The 21558-nt window shown below is 37.5% G+C and overlaps 1 protein-coding gene across 1 annotated transcript in view; it reads right to left on the bottom strand.

The window, feature by feature from the left end:
• Positions 1–21558, bottom strand: part of zfpm1 (zinc finger protein, FOG family member 1) — an 81901-nt gene that overhangs the window by 29951 nt on the left and 30392 nt on the right. Inside the window, exons 2-3 of the mRNA XM_055174097.2 lie at positions 11445–11588; positions 5847–5981 (exon numbers count right to left, since the gene is read on the bottom strand). Of these exons, the coding sequence (XP_055030072.2) occupies positions 5847–5981; positions 11445–11588 (279 nt within the window). The remainder of the gene's footprint in view (positions 1–5846; positions 5982–11444; positions 11589–21558) is intronic.

Here is a 21558-nt window from a genome sequence, read left to right as displayed (position 1 = left end):
TGCTGCGAAACCACAGCCGGATCTCAGGAAGAAATAATAAAAGATTGCAGAAGAAGGCAAGATAATCAGAATAACCGAAAACCATCGACTTTGCAAGGCGTCAGGCTGTCATTTTTCAGACATACAAGTTATGTTTGGGACCTTGGCATAATGCCAGCTGCTTTTACAATAGGGTTTCATGTAACTCGGTGCCCTCAAACACCTGCTATAACGCTACTGTTTTCCATTAATCTGTTAAAACTATCGTTTTAGTGTGTGGTAGTCTATTCATGTGCTGTATATAAATATACACATTACTGTTTAAAAGTTTAGGGTCACTTGAGTCTCTCAAGAGCTTATTTAATACTGTTAAAAAAAACATTCCTGCAAAGGGTGAGCCATTCCCACACTTACATTTATAGTTTAGTATTATTATAAAATGTGGATAAAAGTAAGTTTTGAATGCTAGTATATATTTTTAATATACCTGGGAAGACCTGCTAATAGGTTGTACTGGTTTAAGATATTTTCTTGTTAATGGGAAGGTGACGTAATAGCCAAACATACCGACCTGAGCTAGAAATAAAATGGTTGCATGCTCATGTGACCCTAACACTGGAGATTACTGATATCATAATCTTGCTTATAAGCACTGGGGTCTTTTAAGGCAAATACGGCAAGTGTTTTTAACTGCATCTTACAAACCAAATACTGTAAAAAACACAGTTTAACCACACTAACCACATAGTTGATGAGTCTGACAGCATGTCAAGATTACTTGCCACTTGTATTTGGATATGACTTTGTCAGGACAGATACTGTACAACACCACAATATTTACAGGGACTGCCGATCTCCTCTAAATTATTATAGGGGTGTTGTTTCTTAAATGATAATGAGTACAAAATGACTAGTGGATATATATAATCTGACTATGCATGGCACTGATGTCCTTTTTCTGTGAGTGACAGGCAGCAGATCAAAATAAACTTGTGACTAAATCTTTTGAAATGCAGAGCAGAACTGGATATTAGATGCATACACTGCGGCGCTCTGATCTAAGGTTCCTCATTTAGCAGCGAAACAATGGGTCCAGGAATGAGATTGAATGACTCTTCAGAGCATTTCACTCCTCTAGTCGGGTGTTGTAGACATGTCTGATAAAGGCACGGACTGCAGGCGCTTTTGTCTCACTGAGAACAATATAAATATGTTCAACAAGGACTACCACACGCTATGCGGTATAATCATTCAATTCAAAGAAGCTTGCTTGTTTGAACAGTTCAGAATGGTTTTTGTTTTGTAGGTTTCTTTGATTTTAAGTTGAAGGGTGCAATTATTTCTGTAAAAATCACTTTCGCATATCTCGACTTAAGATGCAGGGACAATCATAAGTAAGCTATTTATTGAGTGATTTAAAAAAGAGCAAAAAACTACATTTACTTAACCTACAGTATACCACACGTTGGGGTGGAGCTAATAGTATGAAGACATCAGAAGATGAAGAAGTGTGTTAGGAATTCTGTCATTCAAAGGGAATTAATGGAATGTTACAAAAAAATGAAAAGTACAGATTATTAGTACAAAATATACATGGGTTGCACCTAAAACCACCTCTCTCTCTCTCTTATGTAACATTTTGACCTTAAAGGAAAACAACACTGTTTTTTAATATTTTACTATTTTCTTACCTCAACTTAGATGAATGAATACATACCTATCTTTTTTTCAATGCGTGCTCTTAATCTTTGTACAGCGCATTGTGAATGTGTTAGCATTTAGCGTAGCCCCATTCATCCCTTAGGATCCAAACAGGGATGAATCCAGAAGCCACCAAACACTTCCATGTTTTCTCTATTTAAAGACTGTTACATGAGTAGTTACACAAGTAAGTATGGTGGCACAAAATAAAACGTGCCGTTTTTTAAGCGGATAAAAAATTAGAACTATATTGTATGGCGGAAGAGCACCCAGCTTGCAGCACTTCGACCTCGGCGCGGAGTAACATCATCACTCCTGACTACTCCGCCTTTATCTGCTTAAAAAAATCATATGTACTTGTGTAACAACTCATGTAACAGTCTTTAAATAGCGTAAACATGAAATTATTTGGTGGCTTATAAAATAATCCCTGTTTGGATCCTAAAGAATGAATGGGGCTAGGCTAAATGCTAACACATTCACGATGCGCTGTACAAAGATTAAGTGCACACATTTAGGTATGTATTAATTCATTTGGGTTGAGGTAAGAACATAGTAAAATGTTGAAAAATTGTGGTGTTTTCCTTTAAACAAATTTCTAATAATTTCAAAATGTATATGTTTGCACCCATACCCAATATTTCTACTGTATGTATTTTTACGAACACACACTTCTATTTCAATTCAGTTTCGCTTATACATTTGTTGCACTTCTCTCCCTCTCTCTCTCTCTTTCTGACCAATGCTGATATGTTTTTAATTTTCAAGCTCTCAGGACTCTTCAGGAGGTCTATGCAGATTTTCGTGCGTCTCTGCTGACGCTGTAAAAACCTGACCAACACCTTTGCACCTATCAGCATCCCTGCAGGCCTCTCATCAATGCCAGCTTTCGCACCCGCAAATAATTTATCAGCATTTAAATGCCACAGATAATATGCACACACTGCTCCCTCCGATTCCTTATAATTAAATATGATAAAATCCTACCACGCCCGGTAAATAATAATAATCATTATTATCATAGCCATTATACTGCTTCATATGAGTCATTTGAATTACTCGTGTGGATAAGGAATGCCGGAGAGGGCGGAATGCTGGCCAAGCAGGAATGTGCGGAGCTGGTTTAGTCAAGGTCTAACATAGACAAACTCTAAAAGGAAGAGAGCAAGAGAGGGAGAGAGAGAGAGAGAGAAAGAGGAGCAACGGTCTGCCAGCTAGAAGGGATTACTGTGACGGCCATTTGCATATCAAGAATTTTAAGCAGAGAGGAAAATATCAAACCCTCCAGCCAGCAAGGTCATTTTGAAGATAATTTTTTATAATTTATTTTGCATATCATGCAGCAGGACACGTTATAGATTAAAAAGCTGCTTTGCCATATCAACCCATTCCTGACACTTCTGCCTAACTACTGCCTATCAATTTATTCAACAGAACCCCACCCACAAAATATTTAAAAAAAGATATAATATTAGCAATAGTATTTTACGGCATAATGCTTGCTTTAAAGGATGCAGAGACCACCTGTGCAAAAAAGTATAAGGTATAAAACTTAGTTTAGTTGATACAGAGAATCTTTCACCATACAATTTTAAAAAATAATTGTATTTATTTATATTTGGGAGTGACAGAGATAAATATAAAACAGGCCCTGAGAGCTTTGTTGTTTTAAATTTACACTTTCAAATTTATTCAGTATCCTCTTACATAAAAAAACAGCAAATTGTACTCATCTCTACACTGTATGTTTCTTAAAGATGCAAATTTGACTGTCAACTGATAAGGAATATATATATTTGTTTATTTATGGCTTAAGTCCTGTCTCTTTATCTGTGTGTTTGTGTATGCATGTACAATAAAGCTTCATAAAAACTGATAAGAATGAGAATGGATGAGAAATTGTCAGATGTGAACAACAATAGTATTCGGCAACATCAAACCAAGAAATGAGGTGAAGGACAAACAAAACAGACAAACATTTTAGATGAAAAAGTCAAGTATAGACAACAAAAGAAATGCAGAATAGAGTTTGGCAACCGTTAGAATTTTATCCATCACACAAACCCCCCAAAAAAGAAAGTGCCAGGGCTGAAAAGGCTGTGACATCATTACATACAGCCCAATCATCTCTGAACGAAGTCAGTCTGGTCCCTAATACCAGAAGTCACATGTCAGTAAAAAGCGAGGGGAATGCAAACAGTGCCTGATAAAATATTTTTCCATACAATCAATCGTTCCTTTCCCAGAGGCTTATGGAAAAAGTCAGACAGACCAAGCACACAACTTTATGTCTAATGCTGAGGGGACAAAACCAAAGAAACAAGATGGAAAAAGTGCATGTGTGCATACGGCGGGGGGTGCGGGTTGAGATGGAGAGACCGGTGATGGTGGGATGCGAGGGGGGGTCATGATGATAAGGGAAAAATTCAGACCGGTCAAAGTTTCCCTTTTGCCAATCGCGCTCCTGATAAAAGCAGCGCCTGCTCCAGTACTGATAGAAGGCCTATCTCTCTCCTGCCCCCCCTCTTTCTTTCTCTCTTTCACTCCCCCTCTTCCTTATTCTCCTGGCAGTTAGTTTGTTAGAGGAAAAAAAGCCTATCGCATTCACATCGCCAGCGCTGTCATCAAGCGGCAACCGCACAGCAATTAATATCACTCCAATTACTGTTAAAAGGACAGGCTGGAACAAGCCGATAATAAACACATCCTTGACGTGAAAAATTAAAACAGGCGCGCACACACACGCGCGCATAGAAACACGCACATATTTAGGCGATTTCTAAATATTTGAGATAAAGAAAATGCCTTGCATATTGAATCACGTCATACTCTACTAGATCCTCACTATCGCTAAACTGTGCTGCTCAGCCGTGTGGTCCTGAGAGAAAAAGATTAGGAAAAGATAGCAAAACGCATATTGCCTTATCCAGACAGATATTAAAGATTCCCAATTTGTTGTTTACTGAACGGCAGTTAGTAAAAATAACATTTTTCCTTAGGATGTCTTACGAATTTAAACAGCCGGTTTGAGCAAAAAACAAACAAATCTTAGCGGTTCATGCATGCTTATTCATTTAGATTTTCTGTATTGAGCTCCACCTTATACATTTTGTGCTTTATGTTTGAGTAATATGGTTTGCAGTTAGTTGCTTTGTACCACAAAAACAAAATAGCATTGATTTGCATACAAGTGCCAGCCGTATTTATTACATATTGTAAATGAATAATCCTGCCAAATATATTTCTGGGTTAACCATCATGAGTCTACATGAAAACATTCCTATTTGACTATTGCTATTTCATCAAGGCACCATTAAGTACACATCACAACTTTATCTCAACATGATAAATTCTGCATTTCTCAGACGTGCCACGGGTGTGATGTTACACCTCGAAAAATGTTGCCATTCTTGTCTTACAACTGAGAAAATTCAAGCAAGATTGAAACAATTGAGTACTATAAAACGGTCTCCAAGATGTGCAATCGCCATATAAAACTCCTATAAGAAATCACATTAAAGGGGCCATGGCATGGAAATCTGACTTTTGCTATGATTGGGTCCCCATTGCTTCTATCAACCTAAAAAATGTGAAAAAGATCAACCCAGTAACTTAGTTTTGGTAAACCATTCTCTACAAGCACATGAAAAAATAGGTTGTTCAAATTTGGCTCTCCTTATGATGTCATAAGGAGCTCTAATTATAATAATACCGCCACTTAATCTGCACTATCCAATCACAGCACAGCCATTTAGTGCAGAGAGAAAGAGAGAGAGAAAATAATTCAAAGCACAATTGAGTTTTAATTGCAACAAACCACCATCATTGTAATCAGCGTTTGCACTTCATCAGCTCATTTGCATTTTAAAGGACACACCCAAAACGGCACATTTTTGCACACACCTACAAAGTGGAAATTTTAACATGTTATAATAAATGATTTATATGGTATTTTGAGCTAAAACTTTACATATGTGCTCTGGGGACACCAAAGATTTATTTGACATCTTAAAAAAGTCTTGTGTCATGGCCCCTTTAAAAACAGAAAAATGATTAAGTCATGTCCCATATTGTTTTATGACAGGTGGCTGACTATATAGTATATGACTATGACTGACTCATGCATTAGTTAAACACTCCTTAAGTAGGAACAGATAGAGTCTGACCTGGGCCGTTCCAATGAGGTTCCCCTTCTCCTTCTTCCTCCTCCTCCTCCTCTTCTTCGTCTTCAGAACAGCGAAGTCTTTCCTCATCTTCCTCTGACTCATCTTGTGCCCCCAGCGACTCGTGTGTTCTCGGCTCTGTGGATGGTCAGAGGAATGTTGCGACAACAGGAAATTAATATTCAAACATTTTGCATTTTTAATAATGTTTTGAAAACAGCCAGAACATATTGGTAATATGCAATGTGATCAAATCTGCATGAAATGCTTTTTTCTGATTGGTCATTTACAGCATTCTGCAGTTACATACTTTATATAATGATTGTAAAAATATATAATTGACGGTTGACCATAGCTCATGTCTTATGAGAAACAGAGAATAATGTCAGAAAATAATTTAATGTCTCATGCACTCAAATGTGACCCAATCGGGAAATCCACCTAAAGTCATATTTTTATGATTTACATTAGAACTTTCTACATAAAACCATCCCGCATGCTGTAAAGAACATTCTGTGGAAATTAGGGCTGGGAAAAGATTAATCGCGATTAATCGCATACAAAATAAAAGTTGTTTTTTGCATAATATATATGTGTAAAAAATATAAATAAATATATATACACATGTAAATGTTTCTTAAATACATACATGAATGCGTGTGTATTTATATGTACATAATAATTACACACAGCACACACTCATATATTATGCCAAAAACTTTTATTTTGTATCCGATTATTCGTGATTAATCTTTTCCCAGCCCTAGATATCTTCAATATTGACCGAGTAAGGTCATGTGAAAGATTGAATTCAATATGAAATCAATGGTTGAAATCAAACTTTGATGCTCGTAATCTCAAAATCAGATTATGAGACTTTAACCCGGATTTCACAGAGAGGGTCACATATTTGCTCAAACACCAAAAGTTTTCAATTCAAAGTCAAATAGCTCAATATGATGCTCAATACTATAAATATACAGCCACAGAAAAAATTAAGAGAACACACCAGTTTAATCATCATTTCTAAATGTATTGTGATTTTAGTCCAGTTTATATATTTAAATTGAATTCCAACAAAAGCAAACCTCAGGAGTAACAAAGTGACCCAACAGCAAATGTAAAAAGACCCATAAAAGATGCTATTAAAAATCAGGGTTATTTGGACCATATTTTCCCCATTTTTTTTTTTTTGTAAATAAATGCCAATTAAAATATTATTTTTTATGTTTGGCGGAAATGTTCTCGGTAGTTGACATAATAAAACAAAAGTTATCATTTTACTTAGAAAAAACTAAATATAATCTTGAAATAATCTCCTAATTATTTCTGCGTCTGTAAACATTTCTAAATAAGTTACCAGCATGCTGGCCGTATCTCTATTTAACTACATTTTAAAAATCTCCCTTTTAGTTTTTTGGACCCCAGATATCATGTTTCGTGTCTCTTTAATATTTATTACTCAGAGGTGGTGTGTGGGGGGTCGGTGGTGCTGCTCTGACGATCAAAGGAAGTTAAAAGACAGACCCACATACTTCAATGACAACATGTCAGCATACGTCCGATCCCTTTTGATTTACCAAGCGAAACTGGAATAAAAACCCCGGCAACATACGGTTAGCGTTTTCCTTTTATAAAGGCCGATCTTTTTCATCAGCGTGAAAGACTCCCATGCATTGATGCCAATGATTAGTAATTCTCTTTGATCACAGCGATCACCTTGATGATAGCAGTATCTCTCTCGCTCATTTGGTTAAGTGACGCCCCCACCAAGTGTAATTGTGAAACGACATGAAGCTTTAATGGAGTAACGTATAGATCTCATAAGTCTGACTCCCACACTTTTTTAACGTTCCCCCCTCCCCATCACCCCACCTCGGTTACAGCTCATCTGTGGTGCGCAAAGGGCATGTTTACCCTTGCATTCCCGGGGCGATAAACAGCGATAGCTGCCGATCAATACCGGTCATAAACGTCCATCCGCGTGACCTGCTGTTATTAATCTAACAGGTTAAAGATTAGATCTTCATCATCTAATAAATCACAAACGCCCCGATTTTTCCTAAGCCAAACCGCCATTCTTTTTCATGGCACACGCGCATACCGAGACCGTCCCAGTGCATGCCATCCCGTGATGCGCCACCCCTCCCTGCCCAAGGAGCCCTATTATTTTCAGCTATAAATCACAATGAATGGCACATTGATTTTATCCAGCAGCTCTCAGCGTGGGGAGAGAAGCTGGAGACACAGTTATTGCATTTAATATTATCAATATATAATCTCCCATATGATCTGAGCAGAGACGGCAGGTATCAGGAAAGGAGGGGTGGGCTGGGGGTTCTCGCATCCTTGTCTCTTTACTTCACCAGGGCATGCAAAAATACGTTCACACACACCCGTCTACCTCAACTCAACAACTCTCCTTTAATCTGATAACAGCAACTTCCCTTGTCACACCTGGAGGGCAAAGTCATCCAACTTGCTTCATTCTTCCGGTCCTGCCTCATTTTTCTTTAAGTTTTCCATTTTATTCCGCTTTCGCACAGGAGATGAGTGTGGCAGGGTCAAGTTCTCTTCTTGTAAGGTACACAGGGCAAAAATGCGAGTCTGATGGATTACCAAATCCAAAGTTGCGACTTAAACACGTTCAGGATTAGTTCGATTTCTCAAATATTAAGATATCTGCATCTGACATGATCTAGGATAAAAACATGTTCTTAATCACATACTGAGCTATTTTAAAAAAATATACATAAGCCGGATCAGATCTGAGATCAGACCCTCTTTACCAGGTCTGCTGTTGAGATAACATAAGGTGTTCAGGAACATCTTTGTTTAAGGTTTATCTGCCTCTTTGCTGACATGAATAAAGACCTGCGGTACAGGGGCTGACCATGAGATATTTCTTTAAACCAGCGAAATACCATACCCGCGCTAAAGGCTGCTTTTTCAGAACGACTTTTTAGAGGGCAACCAGCGCCCTATTTGCCATTAATGATTATTAAAAGGCGGCATTTTAGTTTACATTTCTATTTTACAGGTGGTTATCGGCACTGTGTGTCATCTGTGACTGGTTGAGTGTTTTTCTGAAGCAGTTATCAGTCGGTTATCGCCTATGTCTTTCTCTCCCAGATGGTGGATAAGAGAGCTTGCCTTTATTAGCCAGTGCTGGCCTGATAAAGACCTGGTATTGATCGCAGGTTGAAAGAGCAGGTTTGTCAAACATGGCTGATTTACAGAGGCTGATAATAGCAGCACCGGGCAACAGTGGAGCCTGGGCGAGGGGGAGGATTGATAAAGAAGAAAAAGAGCTAAAGGAACACGTTTACGTAAACCCTACTTCACACTGGAGAATACTGTTATAAATCTCATACGCAAATACAAACGAACACTTTTAAACCCGAGTTGGGATTAATGATATGGCAAATACATGTATCTATAGACGCACATGTATAAGCAACCCAGAGCCCCATCCAGTACAAACTAGTCACGATTAACACCTGACAGAATTTCCACGAGTTAATGTAAACCAGCCAACGAACCAGTTTTATCACTTGACTGAAAGTGACTCTTTTAACTCTTGATTGGCCAAATAATAAAGGAGAAAGGGGCCCAAAATATCTTATGATTGGGAAAATGCACAGTAATGATACATGTTTAGTGTCGAAAAGTGTATTTTTATTTGTAAATAAACTTTTTTCGATTTTTAAAAGGATATGTTGTAAAATTATGAAAATATGAAGAGTTTCGTTGCAAAACGAGATAAATCAATTTTTTAACATTTTTGTCAAAACATGTTTATTATTACGTTATCATGTTATTATTTTGTTTTATGGTGCTACTTAGCTGTATTTTTTAAGTTATGATGGTTTAAATCAAAACAAACCAACTGCAGTTGCATTGAAATGAATTGGAATGCACAACCGAAAAAAGAAGTTTCTGAACAGTTAAAAAAATGGTGGATATCTCGTTTTGCAAAGAAACTCTTCATATATTGAAGACTTTGATAATGAAGTATTTGTACAAAAGGTCAAATTTGCTAGCTTGCATTGAAGAACACAATTCCTTTAAATGTTGAAATATTTAGCAATATTTTGGATAAAATAATTTTGAAAGTGGATTAACCATAGGGCTGGGTATCGATTCAGATGTTCCAGATCGATTCGATTTCGATTCACAAGCTATCAATTCGATTCTCGATTAAATTTCGATTTCGAAATTTCAGTTCTCGGGAAGTTTTTTTTTACTGATTCTTGATTCAACTCAATGAATATAGATTTAATACAAATACTATATTAATAAAAAAACAGAGAACAGCAGTTTACAAGTGGGTAATTAATAAAAAGCCACAACACTTTTGTCGTCGTCTTGCTTGCGAAATCTAAAATGCTTCCATACCTCTGACTTTTTATGTGAATGTGGCATCAACGTTGATGAAGCACCTGAAACCGCCATTTTAAGCTTGCCTCTCTCGCTCCTTGGTAACATCGCACAAGGCAAAAAAGAGGGTGACATCTAGTAAAGAAGACTAGTAATTATAGATTAACTTAATCTTATGTTCAATGTTTGCGGAAATAAATATGAAAGAAAAAATTGATTCTGCTCTTTGAGAATCGGTTTTGAATAGCCCACGTAAAAAAAAAAAAAACGATTAATCGAAAAATCTTTTTTTTGTCCAGCCCTAATTAACCATGAAAGTAGCTTAACCCGTTAATTGGCGCTGTCCCATGAGCGGGACACCTACATTTATTTCAATATTTTCTATGTAAACGGTAATCTATCACGACAAACTATATATTGTTGGAAAGGTCTAATAATGTAGTTTTCATATTTCAAAACCTTTTAGCAGTAATAATAATGCAGTAACTGTAATTTATTCATTTGTGACACAAGAATGCAGCAAACCTCCCAGCAAACCAGCACAAACCTCAGTTTTTTGACAATTTTATGTATTAAAAATAATACTATATTGCATTTTTATTTATTACAAATAAATGTAAACTGCTTTAAAAAAAGAAATATTTTCACCTCCAGATACTTCCCTAAAAAACAAAAAATTACCAAAATTAAAACCAAAATTAGGTTTCTAGACCAAAAAAAAGGCCAGAGTTATACTAATTGAAAGGTGTATATCACCTTTTCACCAACCCCCCACTCAAAAAGGGCTGCGCCAGTTAAAGGAGTATAAACTAAAAATATAAAAAAACCTCTACCACTTGTATTACTTGTAAGTTGCTTTTTTAAAACACTTTACACAAAGTAAATGTATAACTTAAATTTAAGTGAAACATTTATAGATTTCTTCAGATATCTAGAGAAAAACTTTATTAAACAAGGCTTCCTACTTTATCGATTTAGCACTTCCTTTCCCTGAATGAAGTGTTATTTCACATAAGTTATGCAGCAAAAGGAAGCCCTTTTTCTACGGAAACCAGACATTCAGATGTGAGCAAGATGTCTCATCTGTTATCAACACACATCAGTGTTCAAACCGTTTCATCACAAAACAATAGAGGTCACGTCAGGCTGCAAATTCACAGAGAGAAACATTAAGGTAGTTTTTAACACTATGACAGACATTTTATTGGTGTTGATTTTCACCTTCATTGTAAAGAGGTGGGAATGAAGAGGGACTTGAACCATCACACTCGGCAGAATCCTCCTGGTCTGAAGCTCCGCCCTCTTCGCCTGACATGCTTACATCATCAGATGGATCCTCACCTCCATTAAGATCTCCAATTGAGCCTAAAAAAAGAGAGGTAATAAAAACAAAGTAGTAAAATATAGGTTGTAACATTGCATGAAAGTCTAACTTGAGACAGTCAAATATGTGGGATTTAGATCTTGCAAATATCCCATGTAAACGTTTTGAAGGAAGTAGGGTGTTCTGTAAATAAAAAAGATAAAGTATAAGATTACAGAAGAAAATATGGATTCATTTCAAACCTCTCGTTCTTGTTAAAAGCTTTTGCTGTTTAAATTGGCTGGATATCACACAGCTTCTGGCCACAAGGAAGTAAAGAAGATGGTGCAAGATGTATTTCTATCCAGGGTGATTAACTCATTTGTATAACTCAATACATTCACACTTGGCAGCGGATGAACAAAACCTTACACTTTCCAAACAAAATGCGGAAACTGAGATGGGTTCCAGTCATCTGCAACTTAAAAATACCTAGTAGATCTAAAAATAACCACATTTCAGAAGTTGAAGCTTTATAATAAAATGTAAAAGGATACTACTTAAAATGTATAGCCTACATCTACAAAACCTAAACTGCTATTCAAAACTAAATTCTTTAATGCTGCAGTGTCCAACAATGTTTAAAGTACGACAAACTGCCCTTAAATGCTTGCCCAAAAATTTAAATTATGTCATAATTTACTCACCTAAATGTTGTAGTTTATTTCTTCTGCTGAACACAAAGGAAGATATTTTAAACAATGTTTGTAACCAAACCGTTATTGACAGAAGTATTTTTTCCTACTATGGAAGTCAATGGTGCTTCATCACAAATATCTTCCTTTGTGTTCAGCAAAACAAAGACATTTATACAGGTTTGTAACAACATGAGGGTGAATAAACGGCTACAGAATTTTCATTTTTGGGTGAACTATCCCTTTAATTTATTTTACAGGGAACTGGTAAAAAAATCAGAAACGGCCCTTTAAGAATGACGTCCATTCTTTAACATTAAAACGCAATGCATGAAAGATAAGGACTGGCTGTAGTGGACACCACAGCAGCTTGCATGTTAATTCAAACCTTGTCAATGTTATTGTCATTCTAATGAGGTTTACGGTGAGGAAAACGAGAGTCTTATAAATTGACTAAAGCACATTCTTGAAGGTGCTCGGTTCAACGGGGAGATCCTCTACTTTATTCATCTGCATCTAAAGTAAATTACCAGGGGTCGGAAAATCGGATTTTACCGCAGTTTTTGCAAATTAATTTTCATTAAGTTGTGATGAGCGGAGAGGGGATTGTTCAGAGCTAAAGCCGTGACTGGAGGCGTATATATTTACACTTCCTAGAACAAAGGGACCTATAATCTATACAAAGCACACAACAATAGCCGTGAATAAAAAGCCTTGTAGAAAAAGGCAAAGGCAATTTTTCTAATTCTGTTAATTTCACTTCCAAAGCAATTAAAACGAGGCGGAGATAATGCTTGGAAACAATCGCTCCCTGACAAAGTGTTTCTGTCTTTGTAAATGAAACATCTTTAGGCTAATTCCGACTTCCACGCCTGCATGGTTCACTGTAATTTCAGATAAAATGAACACACTTAGATTTGGACCTTAGTAATAAAGGACGTGAGAGAGAAAAGCAAAAAGATCGATCCCACACGCCATATTTTTAGAATGGCGACCGGGTCTTGCTAGATCTAATTTTCTGTATCTGTGGCGACATTTTCATACAATTAATTTTCCTTTAATCATAATTGTACAAAGGGACTCCTCTGTTTAAAATTCCAATTACATTTCGTGTTTAAATGTAAAAGTTTGAAATATGATTTTCTTTCCTATTACTGTTCTGGTTAAATGAATAAATCGCCGCATCACTGCTTACAGACATCAAATGGTGCGGAAAAAGTTTCTCCCCTCCCTTCTTCCCTCCATCTCTCTCATTACCTTTTTTGACGAATAATACACATCTTTCACAAATGTGAACTGAAAAAAGTGCAAAACTGCATGTTCAAAATGTTTGCATACAACAAGCAATGGCAACATGCATTATTAGAAGCATTAAAGGCCAGTTTACCTAAAATTGAAAAATCTGTTCTCATTTACTCATCCTCAAGCTATTTCAAACCTGTGTACATTTTGTTCTGCTAAACACAAAAGAAGATATTTTAAGCCATGTTTGTAACCAAACCATTTTGAAGCACCATTGACTTCCATAGTTGTTTTTTCCTACTAAGTCAATGGTGTTCAGCTTCTTTCCTAATTACAAATTCATTCCCTTGTTTTTGGCAAAACAAAGAAATGTATACAGGTTTCGAACAACTTAAGGGTGTGAAAATGATGACTGAATTTAAATTTTTGGGTAAACTATCCAAAATCAAAATCATGAAAATCTGACTTTCCATGTTTAAGTGCTATGATTGGGTCCTCAGTGCTTCTATCAACCTAAAATGTGAAAATGAACAACCCAGTAACTTAGTTTTGGTTAACCATTCTCTGCAATCATGTGAAAAAATATGTAATTGAAATTTTGCTCCCCTTGTGATGTCAGAAGAGGGGATAGTACCGCCCTTTAACCTGCACTTTCCAACCACAGCACTGCCATATAGTGCAGAGATCAGCTCATTCGCAATTATTCGCATTTAAAAGGACACCAAAAAACAGCACATTTTTGCTCACACCTACAAAGCGGCAATTTTCATATGCTATAATAAATTATCTGCTATTTTGAGATAGAACTTCACATACATACTTTGGAGACACCAAAGATGTATTTTACATCTTAAAAAAGTCCTCTTTAACATGTTTTTTAAAATGTGGATTCAAACACAGATTACAGTAAGACATGTCTCTTATACCGTAAACTGACAGTAGGTGCGTACAGAAGTTTGCATCCACAACTACATGCAATAAACATCATGACCTAATACTTTCACATGTAAAAGCCTCTATTCGCTCTATTGTTCAAACATGTTTTACAATTAAAAAGGCATAAGATGAACTGTAAGAAAACAAGTACTTCAGTAACTGGTACTCGAACTGGCAGAACAAAGTAGGAAGGCTGATGAAGGCGGCAGAGATAGTGCTTTATTAACTGGCCTCGTCCACATCAAACCGGTGTGCTTAGCGACAGTGATTAAACTAAGAGACAACACATCAAACCCCAGACCTGATTAAACAAACAGACTCTCTCACCCTCACGTTAATCACCACATTACCCAACCGCCCAAATACATTGAAAGAAAGTCCACTTGTATCAGGAAATCAGGGATTTGTGAAGAAACATACTTCCAGGAGAACAAAAAGCCCTTGGTGGGAGACTATAAGTGTGTGTGTCTTCAGATAGAAAAGTGATACCTGACTTATAATTTCATGCCCAAGTGGCTACACACATCGATCAGAGCCAACGGCATTAACACACTTTTAGTAATATTAATTAGCTGGATCCAAGGGTTAGATCGGAGAATACGCACAGCATCCCTCATCACTTAGAGGAAGACTTAATAATGTGCGCTTTTTATTTTAAAAAACTGATCTTAGTACTGATTTGAAATAGCTTATTGAAAGAGTGATCAGTTTATATACCGGCAGGTAAATGGAGGTATTGATCTACGAGTTGAAAATGTGCCGAAATGATTGATGAGCCAGTGGAGTACTGAGACAGAGGTCTGGCTGGACGGGACTCGTGTCACCAGAGTTGCTGGAGCCGCAGATAAGCCGGGAGCCTCGGGGCTCGTGCGATTCAATCTGTCAGTACGATGCTGGCAGAGCGGCAGGACCTCTGCGGACAGATTGTCGTAAAAAAGTGGACGCTCGCTGGATTTGCCAACATTCACGCCATGCTCGTATCTGCCAACACAGCAGTTTTGAATTGTGTTCAATAAAAAGAAGCACCACACAGGACCAAAAAGACTCAATTAATAAATGTTGAAAATATTCAATAATGGAGTATGTAAACTACAGAAAAGGAAGTCTTCAATAAACTCTCTTTAAAGGTGCTCTAAGAGAATTCGCGCGTTTTAGACCATAAAACATTTTTTTGTTACATACAGCAAACATCTCCTCACTATCTGCTTGCTGCCTGTCCGCTTATCAAACTGTAAAAAAGGCGATCTCTGTAGACAGCCCAGGCTCTACAAACTTCAATATAAACACAGTGGCCAAACCTAGCACCACAAAACAAAACAAAGTGTTTCAGCCAATAAAATTTGGGGGTGGAAGTTGGGCGCGTTCATGAAAGCACGGAAGGGAGGAGTTAGCTACGCTCCGTTTGTTTGAAAACAGTTCAAACATCAACAAAAAGTAACGTCTCGCAGATTCGCTTAGAGCGCCTTTAAAGAGCACCGATTCACATTTTACATTTCCTTTGGTGTGTAAGTGTGTATTAGTACATGTTAACGATATGCAAAAGGTACATACCGATGACGCAAGTTAACTTCTGTAACGTAAATCTCTTTTCTTGGACTACAACAAACACATGGATTGTAGGCAACAGTTTACTTCCTGGGATTGGTGATGTAGACAAGACAGACATTATCATAATTTATTCCGCTTGGGACTCACAGCCTGTAAGTACATATTTGTAACACATGACCTTTCGATGTCATTACGCAATTACGTATGGTCACGCTGGCTCGCCACACAGCCGGAGGAAGACGAGAAGTTGGTGGTTTAAAAGTGCATATTTTTTATTTTTCTTGCCAAAAATGACAATCGTTTCGCTAGAAAAGACCCTTATGCGTTGTTTGAAATCGTTTTAGAGTCCTTTGAAACTGCAATTTTAAACTGCATTAAAACTGTTAAGTTTTGGGGTCCATTAAAATGAAAAAAATCCTTTCATGTTTTCCTCAAAAAAAATAATTTCTTCTCTACTGAACAAAGAAAGACATCAACATTTCGGATGACATGGTGGTGAGTAAATTATATGGATTTTTTTAAGAAAATGGACTAATCCTTTAACTCCTGTTAGCAACCCAATCTTTTAAACATGGTAAGGAGCGTCACGTGTCCGGCTGACGTCAGAGGTATTCAGGCCAATCACATCGTACAGATTATCTGGCCAATCAGGGACACAGAGCTTTTCAAATCCGAGCTACAACAATGTACGGTATGTGGTAAATAATGTGTTTTTAACCATAAACCATGCAGACACATTGTATTATACCATATACACAAAAAAAACTTTGTTTTTAGCAATGAAATAGGTGCTCTTTAAAAAAATCATTATTTGTTCAATTCTCTTTTATGCCGCTTTACAAACCAGTTGTTTTGACCCAAAATGATGGGTTGTTTTAACCATTGTTGGGTCAAATATAAACATATTCTAGGTTTGTCCCCTTTTGAAGGCGTTCATACACAAATGACACATTTCAGCTTTAGCCCAAAATATATATTTTTTTAAATCTGAGGACCACAACATTTTTAAAGTTACAATTTTATCTTTTTGTTTGCCATAGGATGATTAAAACGGCTTAGAACATCAGGCACAAAGACAAAAGAAAAAGAATTACTCAAAAACTCTCAAGACAGCGGACGATCACAGAACAAATAATATAGTTAAGACCCAACGACGCCCGTTAATAATGAAATAAAGAGAGTAAACAGAGCAGGAAGATACCGTTCTCATTTCCATCAGTCAAATCACACGAGTGAGTGATTATAATACTTATGATAATGACTGATTATTGTAAGGTGATAATGTGCGGTGATGATATTAATGTGTGCTGGGCATCAGAGCACTTCAAATGGGCCTGACTGATCTTCACCGTGGATTTGTCAGCAGGTTGTCAAACATCAAACAGTCAGAGCCCAGGACGCTGCAAAGAGGCACATTTTAAAGACTCTTCTTATCTCTCTTTCTTTCTCTCTCTCCTCCTCCATTGCCGTACCTTTCCTCTCTTCATCACTTTCCTGTCTGTACCTTTTCACCAAGCAAGCTACTTTCCTATTACTCGCTGCTTTCTTTTACTCTCTCTCTCCCTCTCTCTCTCTCTCTCTGACTGGGAGCGTCACTCTGTACGGATAGCTGCGAGCCGTTCCCGGTTATCGTCTCCTGCAGACTCTCTCTACCGGTCTGATCTGTCTCCTCTTCATTAAGCAAATACGCCGACGTGGAAATGAAAACATAATAGCTATTTGATTTCCAGCGAGATATTTTGCATATTGGTTCGGAGCTGATAGTGGAATTTCATCAAGTCGTTTTTTTTTCTCGCCATGCTTTAAAAACTGAATTACTGAGCTGGGCGGCTACAGCAGGATTTCTTTACATTGCTGGGAAAGAGGGAAAAAAATAGAACGGTTCCCCAAGAAGACTACTTAAACGATTAAATATCCCCCGTTCCCCTTTTACTCTTTTTGATAACAGGGAGGGAAAATTTAAAGAATTCACAGTGCTTTAGGTTCGCTATACTAATCAGAGATAGAGAGAAGAAAATTAACTCCTTAATGAGCAGGAGCTGTCTGGCTGATAATGGTCAAGGAGAGGCGATAGGGTTGAATGGGAAAGAAAGAATGAATAAAAACAGAGAGATGGATTCGCTCCTACAAGGGAAATCTGATTTTACCCCCCTTCTCTGGAAATTGTTCTTTGTGTCCACAGAGGGCAGGTGCGATTGTCGGCAACGATATCTCTAAGGTTACAAGCTAACCAGGTCGCCATAGAGATGAATGGTGGGTCTGAGGGTATTTCTCATGCCCCTTTGGGAAAAACTACCCGTGCAAGTGCAGATCAACAGACATGCTCTTACCAATTTATCAGACCTTTCCTGTAAAGGAAAAACACCCATCCAAAATACGCCCGACAACAATTTACACTGTTAAAATACAGCTCTGCAGTCTTTCACCAACACATATACACTTAAGCAATTATTGTAACATTACATGATTTAGATGTTAATGGTCCCTAATACACACCCTAACGCAATAATAGTTTTTAAAATTTCTTCCAATGATTGGTCGGGATACAGTCAGCACAAAGTGATGGGGATTTGTCCCACCCGCAAATTACACCTATGTTCCTACATGTTATGCTAAATAAATGTTTGCCGGAATTTATGAGCACAACACCGGCAGATATGATTAAAATATCTATCACCTTTCAAATTTCAAGCCCTGTATATAAATGTAATGTATCTAATAATGTAATAAAGCTTTGCATACACCAAAAGACACTATCAGCTTCACAGCACCCTCTGTGAAATATAAGGACCGATTGACCTCTTTTCCTGGAGAGATAGAAAGATGCATTTTCCATTTTGATGAACAGAGCTCCAGACTCCATAGCTGGCACATCATCACACACACATACTGTTAAAAGACAGACGCGTCACACCAAGCCACATCACTCCCTCACCCCCTCAACCTTCCTCCCAGAACAGCAGAACTAGACTAAACAGATTACAAGAACTCATATCTGAACATGTGTGCCTATGTTGGTTCGCTAAGTGAGAAAGACATGATTGGAGGGGAGGAAAGTGTGAGTCCTTATGTGACAACAATATAAGGAATAGATAGCGCAGGGGGCTGTGACCTCTAAGAGGTGTGCTACTGAAGAGGGGTCCACCACTTACGGTTTCATTACATATAAACGTCATATTATACATGAAGTATGATATATGATAATGATATATAAAATATAAATTTGATACAGAAGAAATAAAACGCTGTCAATCCCACATAATTTTACACTTTTTAAAGAGACACTCCACTTTTTTGAAAATATGCTCATTTTCCAGCTCTTCCAGAGTTAAACATTTGATTTTTATTGTTTTGGAATCCATTCAGCTGATCTTCGGGTCTGGCGGTGCCACTTTTAGCATAGCTTAGCATAATACATTGAATCTGATTAGACCATTAGCATCATGCTCAAAAATGTCCAAAGAGTTTTGATATTTTTCCCATTTAAAACCTGACTCTTCTGTAGTTAGATTGTGTACTAAGACAGACGGAAAATTAAAAGTTCCGATTTTCTAGGCCGATATGGCTAGGAACTATACTCTCATTCTGGCGTAATAATGAAGGACTTTGCTGCCGTGCCATGGCTGCAACAGGCGCAATGATATTAAGCAGCACCCGAAAATAGTCCCCTTGGTAACTTTCAATACCAGGGGACTATTTTCGGGCACTGTGTGATATCATTGCTATCAAGTCCTTGATTATTATTACACTGGAATGAAAGTATAGTTCCTAGCCATATCGGCCTAGAAAATTGCAACTTTAAATTTTCTGTCGGTCTTAGTAAACGATGTAACTACAGAAGAGTCAAGTTTTAAATAGGAAAATAAAACTCTTTAGATATTATTGACCACAATGCTAATGGTCTAATCAGATTCAATGGATTATGCTAAGCTATGCTAGAAGTGGTACCGCCAGACCCAGAGATTGGCTGAATGGATTCCAAAATGGTAAAAATCAAATGTTTAACTCTAGGGAAGCTGGAAAAACAGCCTATTTTCAAAAAAAAATGAAGTGGACCTTTAATGGATTGGCATTGTAAGCATATGTGAATGCATTAATATGGTACTATGTAAATTGTTTTAGATCAGAATAGAAATACAACACTCAAACTATATCTAACAAGATCCCTGCCCCGCCTCTCTGCCTATGGAGGGGTCATCGGGGTGAAAAGGTTGAAGACCCATGAACTTGAGTAAATTGAGATACAGTAAATGGAGGACCAGAACGGAAATAAAATAATAACTTGGCAAATATTTTTCTGCATGTAAATTGCGAGAAAGTTTGTGGATTTTCAACCATTTATTTTAAAGGTCAGGATATATGTTGGCAGTCCAAAAAATAATACTTACACACACACACACACACACAAAGTGTAAAATGTGTGAAACCCATTGCTAAGATGAACATGTGTGCCTTCTCAATAGCCTTGCAAGTTGTTCATGGGGAAAGACAGATACGAATGGATGAAATAAGTAGTTGATTCAGCCGCCCCTCCTCCCTGTGGATCTTGGATGGTGGGAAAGTTGAAATCTGCTGCTATTTTCTATCTTTTATCAGACAGCTTATCTTCTGGCTCTTGTCTGCGTGCCTGGCTTCGATAGTCCAGGGTCTCCACTCCGGCTGCCTGGCAACTTCACTCCCCCCATTTCAAACTCCCCTCCTCTCTGCTCACATCACCCTCACCCCACCCTACAGCAAGTGCAGCTTAGACAAAAACAGTCAAAAAAGAAGTTTGTAAGCTAAAAAAGCATTTATAATAGTCAAGATGAGTCAAAATGGTCAACAACTAAGGGAATTAATTTAGAGACTGTTTAAAAGTGTAATGTTGAACTGTTAGCCTGGTAAACTCTCTTCATAAAGTTGCATCACTTTATTAATCCCCTCTTAAAAATGCTGATCAGTACAGATTTCAAGACTTTGTCTAGACATTTCAGGACAATTACTGTCCTAACAACTTTAAATCATCTACTGTGTGAAATGTTCTCGCTTTTAGAAACAGGTCAAAATGTGACAAGTCTTGTGAAATCCCTGTAAAAACAATCCTTGTCAGATCAATACACAAATGTATGCATGTGTATGTTTGGGTAAGCCGCATCAAGCTCTCCATCTATACAAAGGGGCAGGACAACAGCTGCTGGGACGCGTCTGACAGAATAATGAGCATCGGGCAAACGTCATTGTGGGTTTTCGCAGGGGTCATAACTGGTTAACGCAGATACAAACACACACAGAAGTATAATGCATGCAAACACAGCCTCTGTGCATGCTTATTTACATTATGTCAAAGATATTGGATATAACAAGATTGAGCACTCCTATGGCTATAAATAGGGGACAACGCAATGCTCCATATGCCCGCTCTGGGGACGGAAGTCCCGCCTTTAAAGGAACCAATCATTAATATCGATAAAAACTGATGATCCTCTAGGGGAGAGAGTCAGGTGAAGCACTTGCCAACCTGTGCACATGGGCAATAGCTGAAATGACTTCGATAAAAGGTGTTTTAGTGCAATTTGAGCTTAAGAAATAAAAGTTATGGTATAGTGGATGTTAGGTTTAATTGTTGTAGTTT

Source organism: Misgurnus anguillicaudatus, chromosome 15, assembly GCF_027580225.2.
Source record: "Misgurnus anguillicaudatus chromosome 15, ASM2758022v2, whole genome shotgun sequence".
NCBI classification, from domain to species: Eukaryota; Metazoa; Chordata; class Actinopteri; order Cypriniformes; family Cobitidae; genus Misgurnus; species Misgurnus anguillicaudatus.
The sequence above is the reverse complement of the archived record's forward strand: the minus strand, read 5'-3'. Positions and strand labels throughout refer to the sequence as shown.